Source organism: Arctopsyche grandis, chromosome 4 (assembly GCF_051622035.1).
Source record: "Arctopsyche grandis isolate Sample6627 chromosome 4, ASM5162203v2, whole genome shotgun sequence".
Taxonomy (NCBI): Eukaryota; Metazoa; Arthropoda; class Insecta; order Trichoptera; family Hydropsychidae; genus Arctopsyche; species Arctopsyche grandis.
Genome location: NC_135358.1, coordinates 15,185,144 through 15,204,122, shown reverse-complemented (window position 1 = coordinate 15,204,122; position 18,979 = coordinate 15,185,144). Strand labels below are relative to the sequence as shown.

At 36.4% G+C, this 18,979-nt stretch overlaps 1 protein-coding gene across 2 annotated transcripts; it reads left to right on the top strand.

Moving 5' to 3' along the window:
- Nucleotides 1–1,542: 1,542 nt before the first annotated feature.
- LOC143910980 (lamin Dm0-like) lies at nucleotides 1,543–18,922 on the top strand. Of its 2 annotated transcripts, none has more exons than XM_077429645.1 (10): nucleotides 1,543–2,148; nucleotides 12,867–12,999; nucleotides 13,091–13,228; nucleotides 13,301–13,483; nucleotides 13,565–13,705; nucleotides 14,778–14,983; nucleotides 15,067–15,295; nucleotides 15,367–15,588; nucleotides 15,684–15,791; nucleotides 17,225–18,922. In XM_077429645.1, exons 1-10 carry the CDS (start codon nucleotides 1,682–1,684, stop codon nucleotides 17,258–17,260), a joined length of 1,863 nt encoding a protein of 620 aa, XP_077285771.1. In that variant the 5' UTR covers nucleotides 1,543–1,681; the 3' UTR covers nucleotides 17,261–18,922. The 2 variants fall into 2 exon arrangements, 1 of the variants encoding a protein (XP_077285771.1); XR_013260514.1 differs by having other exon boundaries at nucleotides 1,548–2,148; nucleotides 15,684–15,909; nucleotides 17,225–18,921.
- Nucleotides 18,923–18,979: the final 57 nt, after the last annotated feature.

Genomic DNA, 18,979 nt, shown 5'->3' with positions numbered 1-18,979 from the left:
GAAAATGTGATTTTTTTACTAAACAGTGGATCAAAGTTATTTTGTTGCTATTGTTTGTTCATAGAGATATGAGAAAGGATTTCATATTGTATTTGTGATTGAAAGATTGGATATAAAATTTAATCGTTAAATTTATATATTTTATACTGCTTTTATTTTACAAAGTAATGATAAAAAGGCAAATAATAAGCCCAATTAATTCTAAAAAAATATCAGTTATTGAAAGTAAATTTTATATATATTCTTTGCACTTTCTTTATTATTTAAAATTTGAAATTCAGTTGATTCTAGTTACTTTATTTTTTAAGAGATTTGTTGCAGTAATTTTATATACATATGGACAGCCGCCAAGAGAAACTCTAGATCTTGGTGTAGTATCGTAAATAAGGGCCCACTTCGTTTTTTACACATAAGATTTTTTTTATCAGGTAGACTAATTACACTTTGACAACTTTCGACTTTTTTTTGGTTCAAAGACGAGATATGACTTCTTATAGATCTATGCCCAGTGAACACGAATCTGGTAATAAAAAAATGTTGATTGGCTCGAGATTCGGAGATATGTGTTTTGTAAATCGCGCGATTTTTCTATATCTTGGTGTTCGGTGGATGTCTCAAAATCTGTCAATTTCCTGTTCAAAATGAATATTGGAATCTATAGTCGGGTATTTTATCTTTCATTTGTAGTACTTTTCAGCTTTCAAATATCTCTTAAGTAGTCGTCCAGTTCAAGTCAAAAGTACGTATTTTCATTTGGGATTTTTTCCCACTGTTAATACTATTTTATATTGAGTTTTTTCTATTGAAACATGTTTATTGGGATAGTGCTCTGGCCATTCTATTTTTTGTTTTCGATTAAAAGGGTCGATTGGAAGTGTGCTGAATTTTAAATCGGTAAAATTACGAGCTAAAAACTTGTACTAGTATCCGGGCTTTTTAAAAAAGGGGGCCAGGCTCTGATTTTTAGCATCAGCTGATACCCCCCCTCTTCCCTGGTTGGGCCTGCATATGGATATTATTTTTGTAAAAAAAACGGTTTTTTATTTGTCACAGTTTTCATAAAATTGACTCAAATCGATATAGAAAAAGATGGTAATTCCAATTATTTACGTCCGACATTATCGATGACGACACTCAATGCGTTATAGATCGTCGAGAATCACGAAAATGTTTCATAACGTTAGACGGGTAAAACTAAAATAAAAAAGCTTGTAATAAAGAACCCGCGAGTACCTTTTATGCTTCCGACGATGTTTCCGTTCACCACTAGTCGACGTTGTCGAAGTTTTATTGTAACGACTAGCGTTTTCTCTAGTGGAAATTTTAACTGACGTGCCGCATTTTATTTATCGCCGTAGAAGTAGATTTAATTCGATAATACGCACGCACTTACATAAATCGGGTAAAAATAGACTACAACTGATTTCTAAAAAATACAGCCGAAGAAATTAAATTTAGAAGGGCAACGAGGTGCAAAAGTGTCGTCATTTCTAAAATAAAAACGAAACGTCAGCAATGGCCGTAGAACGCGGGGTTTGGAGCAGGTCACGTGTGCGCGTCTCGGCGTGGGTGTTGGGCGGGCGGGCGGGCGGCAGGGCGGCATCGGCTTCAGTAGCGCGCGTGTCGCCGTCCCGCGCGGTAGTCGGTGTTTCGTTGTTTTGATTCTGCGGCCGGTGTAACTATGGCTTCCAAGACGAAGAAGACGACGACGGTGACGTCGTCGAGCAGCATGTCGGTGTCGGGGCTGCAGTCGCCGCAGTCGAGCAGCACGCCGCGCGCCTCGAGCCGCCCCCCGTCGGCCGGGCGGCCCTCGTCGGTGGCCGGCGGCTCCATGGGGCGGCCCTCGTCGCCGCTCAGCCCCGCGCGCCAAACCCGCCAGCAGGAGAAGGCCGACCTCATGAACCTCAACGACCGGCTGGCCGCCTACATCGACCGGGTGCGCCACCTCGAGGGCGAGAACTCGCGCCTCACGCGCGAGGTGCAGACCTCGCACGAGACCGTCACTCGCGAGGTCTCCAACATCAAGGGCATGTACGAGCACGAGCTGGCCGACGCGCGCCGTCTGCTCGACGAGACCGCGCGCGAGAAGGCCAAGCTCGAGATCGACAGCAAGCGGCTCTTCGAGGAGAACGACGATCTGCGGAAACGGTAACACCACCACCATCATCCATTCATCCACCATCCACCATCCACCATACATCGATACAACAATAACGTTGCACAAATGCCGACACCGACACCGACACCGGCTCCCGCTCGAAACCTTGCCCGGCTGTCACAACCGTTGCCAGGCGCAGGCCACAAGCGGCTCCGCCCGCGGCCATAACCGCGACCGGCTCGCTCCCCTTTCGCCGTGTATTGTTTTGTGTGGGAACTGGCGTTGTTTCCGTTCGTCCGACGCGAACGTAAACAAAAAATACCCCGCTTCGATTGCAGGTTATCTACGTTTTCTATGCACTGTTAATGTTCGAGCTCTAATGTAAACATCGTCTATGTACAATCCTCCGAAACTGAACGAGCTTCGTTCTGGACCTGTAAATAGTTCTTGTCAGGCGCGGCTCGTGCATAGGAACTGCGGCGCTACAGCACCCCCAGAAAAAATACAAAAAAAATCACATTTGTATACATTTACAACTTGTGAATATAATTTAAATAAGAATGATTAGATATTTGACATAATCATTATTAATGAGTATGTCAAATATATCTAAATACAAGTTGTAAATTCGTTTGTAATTTTTCTGAGGGTGCTGCAGCGCCGCAGTTCTTATGCACGAGCCGCGCCTGGTTCCTCATAGTACAGATCTATTAGTTCACACAATAGTGTATTGATTGATTACTTTATGTTTTAATATAAAAAGTATATAATAAGCCCACTTTAGACGTCAATCAAGTCAGCCAATAGAGCCCTCTACATGAGGCCCCCCCCCCCCAACGAATATTCAATGGGATTAAATTATCTTAGTACTACCGAACTGAATTAAATGCAGTATATTCAATATTCAAAATATTTTGTGCTTTTTGTTTTGGATTGATCGAGTTTGCTCGTCTGAATAAGAAAAGGATACTAAAATTTAACTTTATGTTCAAGCGAACATAATACAATTCTTAATAAAAAAAAAAGCTAGTATCTTGAGTAAAGTTTCCACTCTGCATAATAATGCACCCGACCAATTCCAAATTTATACAGATCGTATCGAGTCATCTCGGTCATATTGACGAGAAGATTTATATTCAACAAATCCGCTACGCCAAATATGTGCATTTTTATTGTCAGTTTCGTATATATCGTCTTATATGTAAAACCGAAACGGCATTTGTAATTCAATTCGTATCTGATCGGCTGTCATCGAAGTCGTTTCTTATTGGCTGGATTGGTCGGAGACGTTTGTGATTGGTCGGTCGTTTAATATTTTTTTTTTCGATTCAAATAAATAAACAAATGAAATTTTTTCATTTCATTCCATTTACCGAGTGAATGGAAATGATTGAAAATTAAATCTTAAAAATCAGATTTTAACGATTAAACAGTCCTAGACTTCAAAACTTTTTATTTAAAAAACATTTCAAAACTTACAATGATATGCCTGTATACATACATCTCATATTTGCCTGTCGCATTATTATCAGATAAACAGCGCTTCGATTTTTTTTATCAATAACATTCACCCTTTAATATGGCGAACCTTAGGTGACGTCAACCATTTATTCAAAGTCGAAGCGGTTACACATATGCATGTATAGGTGTTTGTAAAATATCAACGGCCAGACAATCGGTGCATTTTAATGTTCGTCATAAAGAGGTTTCTCTACACACCCACGCGTCTTACCATGACGTCACATCCGATGTTTTTTTTCTATTTATAAGATGCTGTCCACGCTGGTTTCTACCGAAAGTTTATTTTTGCATAGCGCGTGTGGTTTTATTGTTATGAAAAATAATGTTTCTTTCAGGCTCTCTTTGAATCTCACCTATAACATGTTAGGAACATTTTAATAACTACATGTATGCAAACTATACATATTAATCTAAATCGGCATCGAGCCGGATAACCGCTTCCGTTTGTGCAATTATCTCAAAATTTACCCAGCCGCAATTTTTTGGTTTATGTGGAAATTTTAATTTAAAAAAAAATATCAATCAAGAAGATGTTTGAAATTTATATGTATACTGATAATCATTTTGGGGACGCGACAATTGGTGCAAGTCCAAAAGGTTCAACGACAAAATGTACCCGAAAATTAGTGCACTGACAAAATGTACCCGCGACAAAATGTTCACGTGGCAAAATGTCCACGGAAATAATGTTCAAGCGACAAAATGTTCAAAAATCCTAAATTTTCCTATTTTAAAGGAAAAAGTAACTTTTTATTGTATTATGTTTATAGATGTATATGGTACTTTTTATCGTATAGATCGCGGGCGTTATTAAATTAGTATAAATACATTTTGCCGTTGAACCTTTTGGACTTGCACCAATTGTCGTGTAACCGTATACTGATAATCATTTTATCCCTGCTAAGGTTTCCCTATTATAGGTATGCTCCTGATTCATATTTATATAAACTTTTAAATAATCATACATACTTGTACAGGCCAGTATTATGTATATAACTGACATTTTCCTTAATTTTTTTATGAATAGTCGCATACAATCTTAAGAAGAAAAGTTCACGCTGTAGTTTCTACGTGGGCGATGAACTCACTCTATAGTATAGTACACATTTTAAACTTATATTTGATGAAAAATTAGTGTATAAGAGGATTGTTTGTTTATTTGTGTCAACGTTACGCATAGGTGAAATATCCGGCATCATTTTAGCATAAAGGTCTGTTTATACTGGCACAGCACAGATCGGCAACCGCACGCAAACACCAGTACGAATAATAAAAGCCTTGTAAAATATTCTTTAGTACATTCTATATGGATACATTCCTATGTTCAGCAAAATGTACGTGGTGTAGACGTAACAGCAGTAGCCTAGCCGATACGATCTATTCATAATATGTGTACAGCAGTACACGCCACCGAAAAGTATTAAGCAATACCGGTTTTCTTTGGCCACTGGAAATATTCATGCAGTGGCGAGTGCACGTGTACTAATGAAAGTGCGCATAGGAATGTTTTTGGAAACGCCATATTTTGACAATATTATGCCGTATCCTCGTGATTTAATTTTTATATTTATACCGATTTTGCCAAAACTTGTCTGTACGTCCGCTGCTGTACAGTATGAATATAATGAGTCTTTTCCGTGCACTGCCGTGCCAGGCTGTTGTCGCGCACTGCTGGATAATATAAGCAAAATAATTGTTGAAATTTATGCTATTTTCATGTCCAGTTGAAAATCATAGGTTAAGAATTGAATTTGCATATTAATTAAAAATCTCGTCTCGTTTTAAAGCCGTTGAAAGTTTTACGTTTCATAAGCAAACGTTCACAGTTTGACTAATTTGTTATATGCAAATTTTGCTGGCGCTGAGCACTTTCGCTAGTTTTAATGTTAGATGATTCAATCGTCGAATGAAAGATTCCAGAGAATTTTAATTATTAAAGTGTGTTTCTTTTACTTTGAAAGGTCAGTCTTGATATAAGTAAATAGTGAGGGGGAGCTCAGGGAACCCTAGAAATATAAACACATAAATCAATTTATCTCGTTTAATGTTTGACACCCCTATTTCCATTCTACACGGCCAGTTCCTTTTACTTTATTTAAATATATGTACATATTAGTACACATTACTTTTACGGGGAACGTTATTGAATAAATCTGATAAATTTAGTGGAGTGTTCGCCGTTGTAAACATTCGCTAGATCTATTTCGACGATGTTTTGGATCGCAATAATATTTAGAGCGCGTTTTTATTTTCGTTATATGAATTACTACAATCCAACTTAAAAATATACCCAGACGTGCCATTTGGGGGGGGGGGGGTGGAGGTGGAGAAATAGCGCGAATTGGGTCACGGAAATACGCCATGGTCGATTTTGACTGTCGTGCAGATTGTTTATCAGCGAAATGATTGAGGGTTGAAAGCCGGCTATTACCATCGGGCAGGTGTTGCACCACTAAAACCACCAACACCATCGCATTGTCGTTATCATAAACCGAAAGCGTGCGTTTGTGTGTACATGTGGACCAATACCCCGGGGCGTCTCTCTGTGGGTCGACAAAAATACACACGACCACATCTCAGTAGTGGGTCGTTTACATACACTAGTGAGTGTATATATGCCGAGTATTGCAACAGTGTGATGCATGTTTTTTTTTCTATTTTGTGCTGCTATAACTTGTGCCTTAATCTGCGCTTGGATTTGATTGAAATTCAGTATAATCACATACATAAATAAAAAGCTAATGGTAAGAACACACTGAAAAGTGCGGCATGAGACGTGCTCGTGGTTTTTAGCTGTGATGGGCGCATCTTGATGTCATCGTTAATACCTACGATCTTATTATTTCGATAAATTTCTTCAAATATAGGAATCGCCGTTAAACCTGTATCAATACAAGGATAGAATATCACCGAAAACCGGGGGATGAGTTTTGCCAAGGATCGCGATGGCACGAGACAAGGCACGCACTCTGGTATCCGCCAACGACAAGGGCGCAATGCGTGCATGTAGTCGGACGTGTTTTGGTACAAGTTACAATAATTTTCATGCACTAGTTAAGTAGGGTGGGTTCAGGATCCAAATGAAAGGCCAAGGTCGCTTCACAGCATTTCAACGATTCGAGAGGTCCATACGGAACCACCGTTCACTTCAGAATATCTGATCTATCTTGTTTACCTGCTTATAAAGGACAAGTTGCGCAGCACATATTCCCCGATCCATCAATTTGTCTATTATCTAGGCACGTAAAGGTATATCCTGGCGAGTTTATTGTTTACGCACACACTCGCCCAAATCTGTGAGAACTCCAGCGTATCCTTTGTTCGGGCACTTTAGCTTAATCCGGGGACTCTATTGTTCACCCACGAATGCACTTAGACAGTGGATACTCTCATGTTCCCACGTTACAATATAAAAGAAGAAAATAGTAAAATCGCAATGGTAATGAAAATTCCACTTGTACGCACGCAATCGGAGCTAGATGCAAGATGAAAGACAAGGAGACTTGTCTCATTGTAAATTAATCATTTTCTCCATAATCACCTCTTTGCCAACTCTAAATTGAGCGAATGGTACGGTGTGATTCCCATGTAAGCTAGAAGTGTAATTGAATATAGGACGCCTTAGAAATTGATTTCCATTCAGTTGGCTTATTATGTACTAGTGTCGAAGGAATTGTAAAATAACCCAGTCTTTTTAAATTTTCAAAAAGTTGAAACTCCCACAAAATCGGCTCTCGGCAAGGATGCCACAACAAATGGCACACGGACAACTGACCTAACAATTCGTCCGCTACAGTTGGCTCAAACGACAACCGGTCCATACGACATTACATCCAGCGACCACTGGTCCATGTGACATTAATTTCTAAATGACACAAGCAAAATGTCGTATGGGTCATTTGTCGTGACACGTTCAGCAAGACCCCCACACAGGGAGAACTATGAATTTCGATTGGAGGGAATAGAAAAAGGATATTGACAAACAGTTAATTTTACAAAATTAACAGGACTGTTAATTTTGATGGTCTTGTGTAATTAATTGAATTTGGATATGCATTTGAAGCTTGCCGACGTTCTAGCTATGGGAACGTTTCAGCTCGCCGGTGATATTGGCAGCCTTGTCCCAGTTAGGGTTTTTGAAATATGGGCGAACGCATAGATTCGGCGAATCCGTTTGATGGTCTCTGGTATGTTTCGCGATGGCCTTGTTGCTTTCGAGGCACGCAACCGGTGGCATGCGGGTTGCACGGGCCGGTACGCGTGCCACCAGTTGGATCATTACATTTCGTCTCCCACCCCCTATCCTCCCCCCGAAACCTTCGGTCCATTGATTTTTTCGTGACCTTGTTCGTTTTCCGTGGTGCGAGGTCGCGATGCGTTATCGCCGTAATTGACCTACCGTTGTGTGAGCATTCCCTTGGTTTCGTGGGGGGCTGCCCAAGGATCGAATTGGGTCAATTCTTATTATTTTAGCTCCATTGCTCCGATCATTCAAATTGTCATGTGTACTAACTAATTATGTACGACGTTTCGACACCTGTCTTTTAAGAATATTCATGAATTCTAAGAATCAATACGACAATTTACTAATGGTCCGTGATTACTTAATGGTTTTTTTATGGAGGGAAATGCTATTTGCTAAAAGTTGTAAACAAAAATGTGCATATAACTTCGTTAAATGTGGTTGGGTGTTTACATTTCAGACAATGTGTAGTGTATTTTTAGCGTGTAATAAACTCTGCTGATTCAGCTTCTGTATGTTTGATTTTATTTTAACCCTTGCTTATCTATGAGTCAAGTCTGTTTCCGGCTCTTTTGTAACATGCTGAATCGTCATGCTGAAAAAAATTTGATTGAAATAAAAATTGATTTTCTCAATCTCGCTTTTCTTGCTTTTTTAATCATGGATGTGGATCTACGGTGAAATTGAGATTCGTGCATTTTTTTGTGCAGTTTCCTAACTGCGGGGGTCGGTGTTTCGGAACAATGAAAGGTCAATTAGCAGCTATCGAAAACCGGGACATTTGGCTGTCCCGAAAGGTCCTTTCGGGACGCAGGGACGAGAGGCTTGAAACCGGGATAAACCCGGAATACCGGGACGCGTGGTAGCCCTAAATATGCATACATTTTGACAATTTTTTGATAACTCGATAAATCGCCAAATGTCGAGATGCCGAAAAACTCGAAAATCACGAGACATTTATGGTCAAATTTGCAGTATTTTAATACGAATCAGCGAAATTCAAGATGCTGAAAACTTGAAATTTGCGAGAAATGGGTAAAAGTTGCCAATTTGTTGGAACCGTTTCAATGAAAATCAGATAAATTGACAAACTATAATAGGAAACGATCGACCTGGAGTCACCAACCAAAATCTGGCCAGTGGGACTCGAATCCGTGACCACTATGTTCGAAAGCATATATCCTAACCACATCCTTTTTTTATACATATTATTATTAGCTGAACCAGGCATGCGTTGCAATGCCACAATAACGCATGCAATTCCCGTTCCCATTTGTCGTTAAAACGCAGGCGGGAAAACTAGACTAAAAACATAAAAGAGGTTTGTAAAAAAACCGATAGAACTTGGTGAACACTTTCAATTATTCAATTGTTTGGTTTTTTACCCTAACAACGTAGGTTGCGAGCTGATTTGAAAATATTTACCATGTAATGCCACTCATTCTCGTTTTTCCCGTTTCTGGTTGATTTTTTTTACAGAAACCATCGCGGACATGCACACAATAACTCTTGTAACTTTCATCGCAATCGGTTGAATTTTATAGGAACGCATACGTGACAGAAAAACATTGATTTTTGCTGTATATATAGATTATAGGAAAAATCCTAATATGCAATTACATCAGGCAGAGAACTACACAATACATACATTCACGCTATTTAAAATCCCTAAACCAAATTCATTATCAAACACATACTTTCGATAACAACATTCTAAATTGTAAATCCACTCGTATCGTAATACTGCACGGCAATAAAACGCTATTTTTATCGACGGCTTCATCCCTCCCTCCCCTTCTGCCACGATGCGCATCAATTCGGAATGATCGCCAATGGTTGGTCACACCTGTCTCCATACCCGTTCTAAGCGACTCTCAAATATTTCCACGAGCGGCGAATTTCGCGCGCGTTACGTCACGCCTATTTCCGAAGCCGCGCGCTTTCGATTGCGTCATCGGCGCGTTGGTACTGCGTGACGATCATCAAACTTGGAGATTGTGACGTTGGGAACGTCGTGGTAGCCGACAGATTTCGTCCGGATGATGTCACTCTGGTGTGCTTTAATTCCAAGGTCCGATATCGGTTAGCAAGCTGTCGTCTTGCGTGCACTTGACACGCGTTTACACCGAAGCATAAGGTCAAAGTTGACAGTGACAACTTTTCGACGAGGATTTATATGTCTGTCGCTTATAAATTGTCGTTGAATAATCGAACGACCCCCCTGACTACGATTCTGCGTGAATATTGAATAACTAACGAATGTATGGGCTCATGTTTGTGAGTCAACAATGCTCAATGTATGCATATACCAGACCTAGCACTTTTTAGGAGGGTTGACTGTCTCGTATTATATCTTGGTTACTTTTTTTTGCTACAATCTTTAAATTTTCTTATTATGACTTGAAATATCTGAAACACGATCAAAGTATTCGTTGCGCTGATGTATCAGATATGTTCATAGGTAAATAAATATCCAATCCTGACAAATGTGGCGCAAAAGTTGATGTCTCGTTTTGGTTGAATCCGCATTTTCTGACATTAATTAACCTTACAAAATCAGAAATCGGAAATCAACACGATTATCTCTTTCATCTATATAATCTCGGCCTTTCAAAATATTGCCAAATCTGGGTAATGTCAACGATATCATTCATATTTGATCTAATGTAGTTTTTATTATGTTCCTATTTTTAGTTTTTTTATATGACTTTATTTACATATGAGTCGTTATATTTGAATGTGGCGGAAGTCCAATTTTCAGTTCTAAAAAAGCTTTTTCTGTTTGACTCAATTTACAAATTGCTACCGCTTCTTTTAATTCGATATGTCCAGAATCTCGGAAAAGCAGAATAATCGTATTTCAATCCACCAGTATTTTTAAATATTGCTAAACGCAATACATATTAAATGTTTTGCGAAATATTTCTCGAAATGAAGAAAAATGCACTTTCAAATATAACAGCTCATACATTACTTCTCAAATTTGATTGGGTCTAATTTGTCCTGTAGGAAGTAACTATTATACAGGGTTGACACGATACGAGCAAACCCAGACCAGATTCGCTCGGATGACCTATTTGGACGTTACTCGTAATGTGGCAACATTCGAGTGACCGAATTATCGAACTTTTTTGGGTGCACTCGTATCGTGTCAACCCGGTATTAAGAGTGAAAAAAAATATACGTAAGAGATATTATTCTTAAGCTTTCATACTATGCACTGAAATTGGCTTAAATTGCACCACGATGTAATAATAACTTATTATTTAATACACTTTTGATACACGCTTCTTCGGCACAGTCGAAAGTCCAATGCCAACAGAATTATAGTTTTGATAAAATTTCGTATGATCTGTCTAAAGATAAAATGAGCAATTAACGGCTCATACAAATGATCCATCTAATACTCAAGATATGTAGTAAGTATAAATAATATAATAATTAACTTTTTTTTAGTAGAATGACACTATTTGCCCCACCCCAAATCAACCCTTCAAAGAAGGGGTACTCGAGACCCTAGTGTCCCCCTTATGTCAATTAACCGGTAGACGGGCACACCCACAATCGGAATTACTAGCCGGTTTTTTATGGCGGCAACGTAGCGCATGACGTCATTGTCGAATATGGTCTCATGGCGGCTGAAAGTCATCAATGCTTATCCAAGCTATGTATGTTTACTCTTCGCAGTGTTGACTTCCGCGAGCCTTGATTCGAGTCCTTAAAGGGCATATGTACATATGTAGATACTTGCGATCAGAATGATCATGATAGTTTTTCTGAAATTTTAGATCGAATTAGACGATTTTGTATTCGGTATGTACGTTTGCAAATATCCGGTCGTCTTTGGGTTAGCGTGAATTTTCGTCAGTGTGTCGTCATCGATGATTTCATCGATTTGTAGTGGACTTCGATGCGTTTCATTTGCATATGTATATGTCGGCTTTGTACCAAAATATCTTAACTCGTACTTTATAAAGCAGTGCCGGAAATATTTTAATAGTTAGATGAAATACTCATTTTTAGACTTTTTGCTATATATGACAGGTTTCCATATTTGTATTGAAATGAAAGTTTTAAAATTTGAAAGCTTACAGGGTTTTCCCACAAGTTGAGATTCTAAACCGTTTTTGACACCATGTGCGGTTTTTTCAGCATATTTTAATGAGATATTAGAGTGCGCCGACCTGTTGTACTAAACATCTACGTTTGTTTGCCGAAAATTTTGTACTGAATAAATATTTGAGGTATTTTTGTTTTAATTTTGGCAAGAATGTGTTCATTGAAAAACATTATGTATACGATTTCAGAATGAACCTACGAAATCATTCTTTAGGCAATTTTAAATTTGTGTATTGAATTGATAATACATGCATGTTATTATTACGTACTGTTAGTCAATAGTTGTAATTTATGAATGAAAATTACGTCACTCGACTGATTATTTGTTCTATTTGATGATGATCTCATAACTATATCATTTGAAAGTTATTTTTGAGCATGGTGGCTTTTAATTTTGCAGTTCTGAGTAATTTTTAAGTTAATTATTTTAAATGTTGTTTAAAACCATTTGAAATATTAATGTTTATATTCATTTAATATGGAATTTGAAATTTTTTAGCTTAGCCATTAGCATATTCTTATGGATATGTAGGTCACTTTTATAATTATATAGTGTAATAGTTTTTTTATGAATTCACATTTATGTTTGACAATTTTCTTTCAATTTTTATTTTGCAACTTCGGTATAATTGAATTTACTTTTTAAATATCAATAAATAATACGTAACGAAAACAATAACCAATAAATATGTGCGACACTTAATTATTTTATGACGAATGATTGTCCGTTCAGATTTCCTTATATGTCAAGATTGTTAACTGTGTGATAATACCTTGACATGAATTACCTCACTCATCGGTTTTCTATACAACTGCCGTTAACATTGAACTTTATGTGAGACTAAAATTTATAGCCTTATTAACTTCTTTTTTTTTTGTTTACAGTTTGGACAAGAAAACCAAGGACCTTGTTAATTCTGAAAATTCATGTCGAATGTTCGAATCTCGCGCCACAGAGCTAAACTCCAAATACAATAACGCTCTTGGTGATAGAAAGAAGGCCCAAGATGAAGCTCAGGTAATGCATATTTCCAAAATTTCATTAATTTTTTTTACATTTTTTATTGTTTTATTAAGTTAACAGGTTTTTAATATGCTATTAATTGTAGGAATTGGCGAAAGAACTTGAGAAGCTCCGCAAATTGTTGGCTGACACGCGTAAAATCCAGGAAGAAGAGACATTGTGCCGTATTGATTTAGAAAACACATTGCAAAGTATTCGCGAAGAATTACTCTTCAAAGATCAGGTTTTTAATGTTCAAATGTATTATGATAGCTATTTTTTTATGTTATATTAATGTAAATCTTACTTTCTTTAGATCTATCAGCAAGAACTTACTGAAACTCGCACTCGCCGACAAGTGGATATCAGTGAGATTGATGGCCGATTGGCACAGCAATATGAAGCTAAATTGCAACTTTCTTTGCAAGAACTTAGAGACCAACAAGATGCTCACGCTCGTGCCAATCGCGAAGAGTTAGAAGCTCGATATGATAACAAGGTTCTTGTTAATTCCATTTGTTTCCTTATTTTTTTTTAAATAAAATAAAATTACAATGTATTTTTTATCTTATTCTTTCAGATGAAAGCATTGCAAGCTGCAGCTAGTCGTAATAGTAATGCTACCGGCTTGGCTGTTGAAGAACTCAGAAGTGCTCGTATGCAAGTTGATGGTCTAAATTTGCGTATTTCCGAATTGGAATCTCAGAACTCTGTTCTAAATGTGAGTTTTTATCGTATTTTGTTCATTAAGTCTAAAATTTTAATGCGTAGTGCTTATGGTTTCTGAAAACCTGACCGATCCGGATCCAATATTTTGAAAACCCGGCTGATCCGGGACCAAAATCAAAATCAAACACTTCCAGATTTTAAGTTCAAATTTTATTTATTTTTTATTTTGTTTCATTATACAATTCCGGAAAAATATTATAGAAGGTGATAAAAAACATAATAACCAAATACAAATATAATACAGTATATCATAATGCAAAAAAATAGACAAAATTACAATAAATTAAAAAAATTATTTTGGTTTTTCTAATTTTAACATAATAATACTTCAGAAACACTAAAGCATTGAGAGACTTATCCCCCAATGCCGATCTCAGTTCAGTGCAAAAAATTTTCGATACCGAAAATGTTCTCTCGTTTTCCGTAGATGTAGGTTTAACGGTGCAAAGAGCATTATAAAGTTTATCAAGATTGACAGTACGCTGTTGTTTGTTTTTAAAAAGAGAAAATTCTTGATTTAAATTCCCCAAATGATTAGTTTTATTTGTATTAGGATTTTCTGCGTTTTTCAGAATTAAATTTAATTCCTCCTGCATTGTTATTGCTGTATCATTATCTTCGATTAATATAGATTCTTGAAAATTGTCCGTGAAATTGGTTTGATATGTACACTGTTTATGGGTAAAATTCTAAATTTAGCCAAATTTCAGTAAGCCATATCGTTATTGGTATTTATTTTCAGTTTTCAATTTGCAAAATCCATTATATTGTTCGTAATTTTCTCAGAATTTACAAATCGTAAAATTAAGTTCTCGAACAAATAAGGTCATATATGAATTATGTTCAAGCAGAATCTATAAATAATACATACATATTTGGATATTTTCAATGTATCCACTGAAAATCATTTAAAATTTTTACGTTAGTACTCGAAACTTTAAGTACCCGGATCCGGTGGGTTTTGAAGCCCGGATCCCGAATCCGGGTTTTAAGTCATTAACCGGCCGGGTAGAGTCGAGTCCAGAAACCCTAGTAGTGCTAATGTTCACTTTTTAATTTCACAGAGTCGTTGCCGTGAATTAGAGAAGTCTCTTCAAAACGAACGTGCCCAGCATGCAGCTGATTTGGCACAGTTGGAAGCTGAGTTGGCTCGTCTCAGAGATAAGATGTCAGAGCAATTAGAGGAATATGCTAATTTGATGGATATCAAAACATCCCTTGATCTTGAAATTGCCACATACCGTGCCCTTCTTGAAGGAGAGGAAGATAGGTATAGACAGAATAACAACATGCTTTCTATTTGATGTATTTTAAGTCATAGTGTTGATCGTTTTCATCATTTTTTTTTTATAGGCTAAACCTCACTCCGAATTCACCATCAGAATCTATGCAGAGTAAATCTGTCAGTGGTATTCGACGTGGAACTCCCGTCCGTACTGCTCGCAAGCGTATGTTGTTAGAAGAGAGTGAAGAGCGCAGTCTTCATGACTATTCCGTCACCAGTTCTGCAAAGGGTGACATTGAAATATCTGAAGTATGTCAAGATGGAACTTTCATCAAATTGCACAACAAAGGGAAAAAGGTTTAATCTTATTTTTGCTATTTGTAATAGTGTTAGTCGAATGTTAATTAATTCATCCATGTAAATTGTAGGAAGTCGCTCTATCAGGATGGCAATTAATCAACCGAGCTGGTGCGCAAGAAACAGTCTTCAAATTCCACCGATCAGTCAAAGTAGAAGGCGGTGGAGTCATAACCGTATGGTCGGAAGATGCTGGACACGTTCATGACCCACCCCACAATCTTGTAATGAAATCTCGCAAGTGGTTTGTTGGTGATCATACATCCACCTCTTTGATGAACAATGAAAACGAGGTAATAATATTCGAACATTGGATATTTTTTACCCGATACTATGTTTTTATTCTCCCAACATCAATCTTATTTCGGTTGTGTGTGTTGTATTGCAGCAAGTGGCCGAGTCAGAGAGGCAGCGACGACAAGTCAGTACGAGTGCGCAGCGACACCGTGAGACGCAGCACAAATTCCCCCGTCACGAATTCCTCGGCCAGCAACAGGTGAATACATCTGTGATGAGCGCGCGCCGCTACTGGTAGCACGCTATACCGTCTCCCCTACACCCCTCACCACCACCAACGGCCGGATAATCGACCAACCAACCTCCAAGACCGGCCGGTAAGCCCCGGGGTCTACGTTCCTCTCGCTCGCTCTCACACTGTCGCTATATATATTATTCACACAGCTTCTTGCGCTTGCTGTTTGTCGAGCAGCTTTAAAACCACCTCACACTGTTTGTGCCTTAACACACCAATTTACTCTAGGTGTATATGCTTTCATAATGACTAAACGACTGTGGTAGTCATACGATTAACATGTCATTTCTTCTATATGACGGTATTATTTATTATATATGCATGAATGTGGTTGTATCAGTATTTTATTATGTGTAAAAATCTAACAATTCTACGAAAAAGTGATGTTTACAATGGATGTTGGATTCAGATGCAAGTCTACGCGTCAGGCAGAGACTGTAATATTCAAAAATGGAATAAAAATTATCTGCAGAATATTCAAGTGCAAAATTTAATCAATGACTTATTCATAAACATAAAAAATAATCAATAATACTCTTTCTTTAATCATTTTCATTTAATTTTTAACAAAACTTCTGTGGCATTTTTACTACATGGTGTTGTGATAATTTTTTCAATTTTATAACATCTTCGTTTCTAGGTTTCGAGCATTTTAAAATAATTATTATAATTCAGCATCAATAATCAAGCACACATCAGGTAAATATTATAATTTTTTACTTTATCTTAAAGATATGCTGGAATGAGTGAGATGCCAAATGTGAGTTGACGACTTTGTCGTTTCTGTTAATTAATTTTATAAAGACAGTCGCGAGCCAAATGAGGATCGATTCCCGGAGCTACGGATCAACCTTTCTATAAATTTTACCTTTATTATCCCGAATTCCTTTTGTGTTTCTAACTTGAATTGTTTTTATGTGTTTCAAATAAATACGTATGGGTCATTCGATTCAAGTGTGATTTTCCCAGGTGACCTTTTCGTTGTGGAAAGACATGCTGTAGAGATTTATATTGCTACATCACAGAAGATAGATAAAAGAGAATCGTCATATAGACAATCTTTGTGATGGTCCTTTGCTATTATTGTTAAGCTCATCTGCTTATCTGGCACAGCAGTATAAATTTCTACATTTTTCCGGTAACGCAGAGTGGACTTGATTATCATTCAGAATATGTAGTTCCAATTCCAAAAACTACCAATTTGAATTTGAATGTCCCTCGTATTTATGTGACCACTTTATATCATGCTTTGTGAATATTTGCACATGTGGGCTCATAACCCATATATATACATATTCATGTATTTAGTTGCACATGCACTTAAAATACATGCTAAAAATTACGTATATACGATGAATACAATGTATTTAATTTATGTTTAATTTTTTCTTTTCCAGGGAGAACAATTAGATGAAAAATGTAGCATCATGTAGTAAAGCACTCACTTTTAATTAGTGTAACTTTGTCAGCACATTGCAGTAATAAGAACTCTGGACTATCAGAAGTAAATACAAGACATTGAACAGTGAAGTTTTGACGTAACGTGTTGAATATTTTTTATAGTGATTTTAATCGGCACAAATTGTGATATATCACAAAGAAACTATTGTAGTTATATACATTTTCTCCCATTCCTTTGAATTTCACACGTCATATTGATGTCTAATGTTTCACTTGCGCCCAATTTCGACGATGCCTTGCAAGGTTTCACTATATTTATTGCGTATTATCACTGCCGATAGTCTACTTGAATTCCGAGAGGGGTGTTGGAGATGCTACTGTATCAGATTCGTGCGATTTTTTTTTCAGATTTATTTACAAGTTAAATTGTTTGTAAATCTAGGGTAGGTAGGTATATCAGAAGTTCGCTTTTGAAAACTTTCACTGTTTCATATATATATATTATTCAAGAAAGCAACTAGGTTCGATTTTGGGTACGTGGTCAGGTTTACTTGCTACTCTTAACTTTACTTCCAAGTGCCGTCGGTGGATATCGCTAAACAAACATATTTCGTAAATGTTGACAAGTTTTCAACGGTGAACTTGAATTTCTTTTCGTACCTTTTAACTTGTTGTAACTTAAGAATATAAATATAATTACGATGGTTTGTAGGTGCTGAATTTACCTGCTTAAGAATATTCCTTGATTTTTTCCATTTTTTTTTACAAAAACTTTTTTGACAATCAATGATTTTTTTGTTTTCCAAACGCAAAGGTAAACCACAAATTCATATTGTAGTTGTATTCGCTCTCTGGTAATGAAAGATTATTAATTTTATTCTGGTCATTTTTTTTTATTTAGATAAATCAATTAAAATACATGCGATTTGTAATCAAGTTGTGTAAATTTTGTAAACCAACATATAATATTATTTTATTAAATGCAAGAGACAACTAGTTTTTTATTCTACTTAAATGCTTGTTTAATCAATCATATAAAGTTATCATAGAGTTCTAAATTGTAATAATATATATTTTGTTTTAAATAAATTGTGAATATTTTATATCAACATACACGTGGTTTTCAATCGGTATAGGTTTAGATTTCACATGTTTATTTCTCGAATATATTATATTTTGCATTTAATAGTTTAATATTGCATATTTTTATATTGAAGTTTTGCGATTTGTAAATGTTTTTTTTATTTCGAATTTTGTTTTTTTATGACCCAATATTTTCGATTATAAGAAGAGTAAAAAGATAGATTTATATTTAATTTAATAAATCTTGCTTACATAGTTATAAGTTTTAATTTAAATATATTTTTATGTTGCTAACAGCATTCATTTACTGAATGTCATTAATTTTTCTCGATTCTTGATATTGAAAAGTCATGAATTTAATAATAAAGATATTTTTCTAGTGACTTATTTTGTAGTTACTATTTGAATTTATTTTATCGAAAACAAAAAAACACATGATGTGTGTAATATTGTACTTATACGAGTGTAGTGAGTTTTATTTAAAAACATATATATCAAAAAATTTAATTTTTGCAAAGAAATACTCAAACACTGTATAAGTTTGTATTACATAATTATTTTTATGTAAAAAGAAAAACATGGTTCTTTATTAAAATTTATTCTTATCATTTTCAAATGTTTTATTTACTACACATTGTAATTTGAAAAATCCTGGATGAGAGTGTCTT

What these genes read in the sequence shown, in the direction of transcription:
- LOC143910980 (XM_077429645.1), top strand. Translation starts at nt 1,682, where the DNA reads ATGGCTTCCAAGACGAAGAAGACGACGACGGTGACGTCGTCGAGCAGC. An exon ending in AACGACGATCTGCGGAAACG is followed by an intron (nt 2,149 to 12,866) that starts GTAACACCACCA and finishes TTTTGTTTACAG; the next exon opens with TTTGGACAAGAAAACCAAGG. An exon ending in CTCAGAACTCTGTTCTAAAT is followed by an intron (nt 13,706 to 14,777) that starts GTGAGTTTTTAT and finishes TTAATTTCACAG; the next exon opens with AGTCGTTGCCGTGAATTAGA.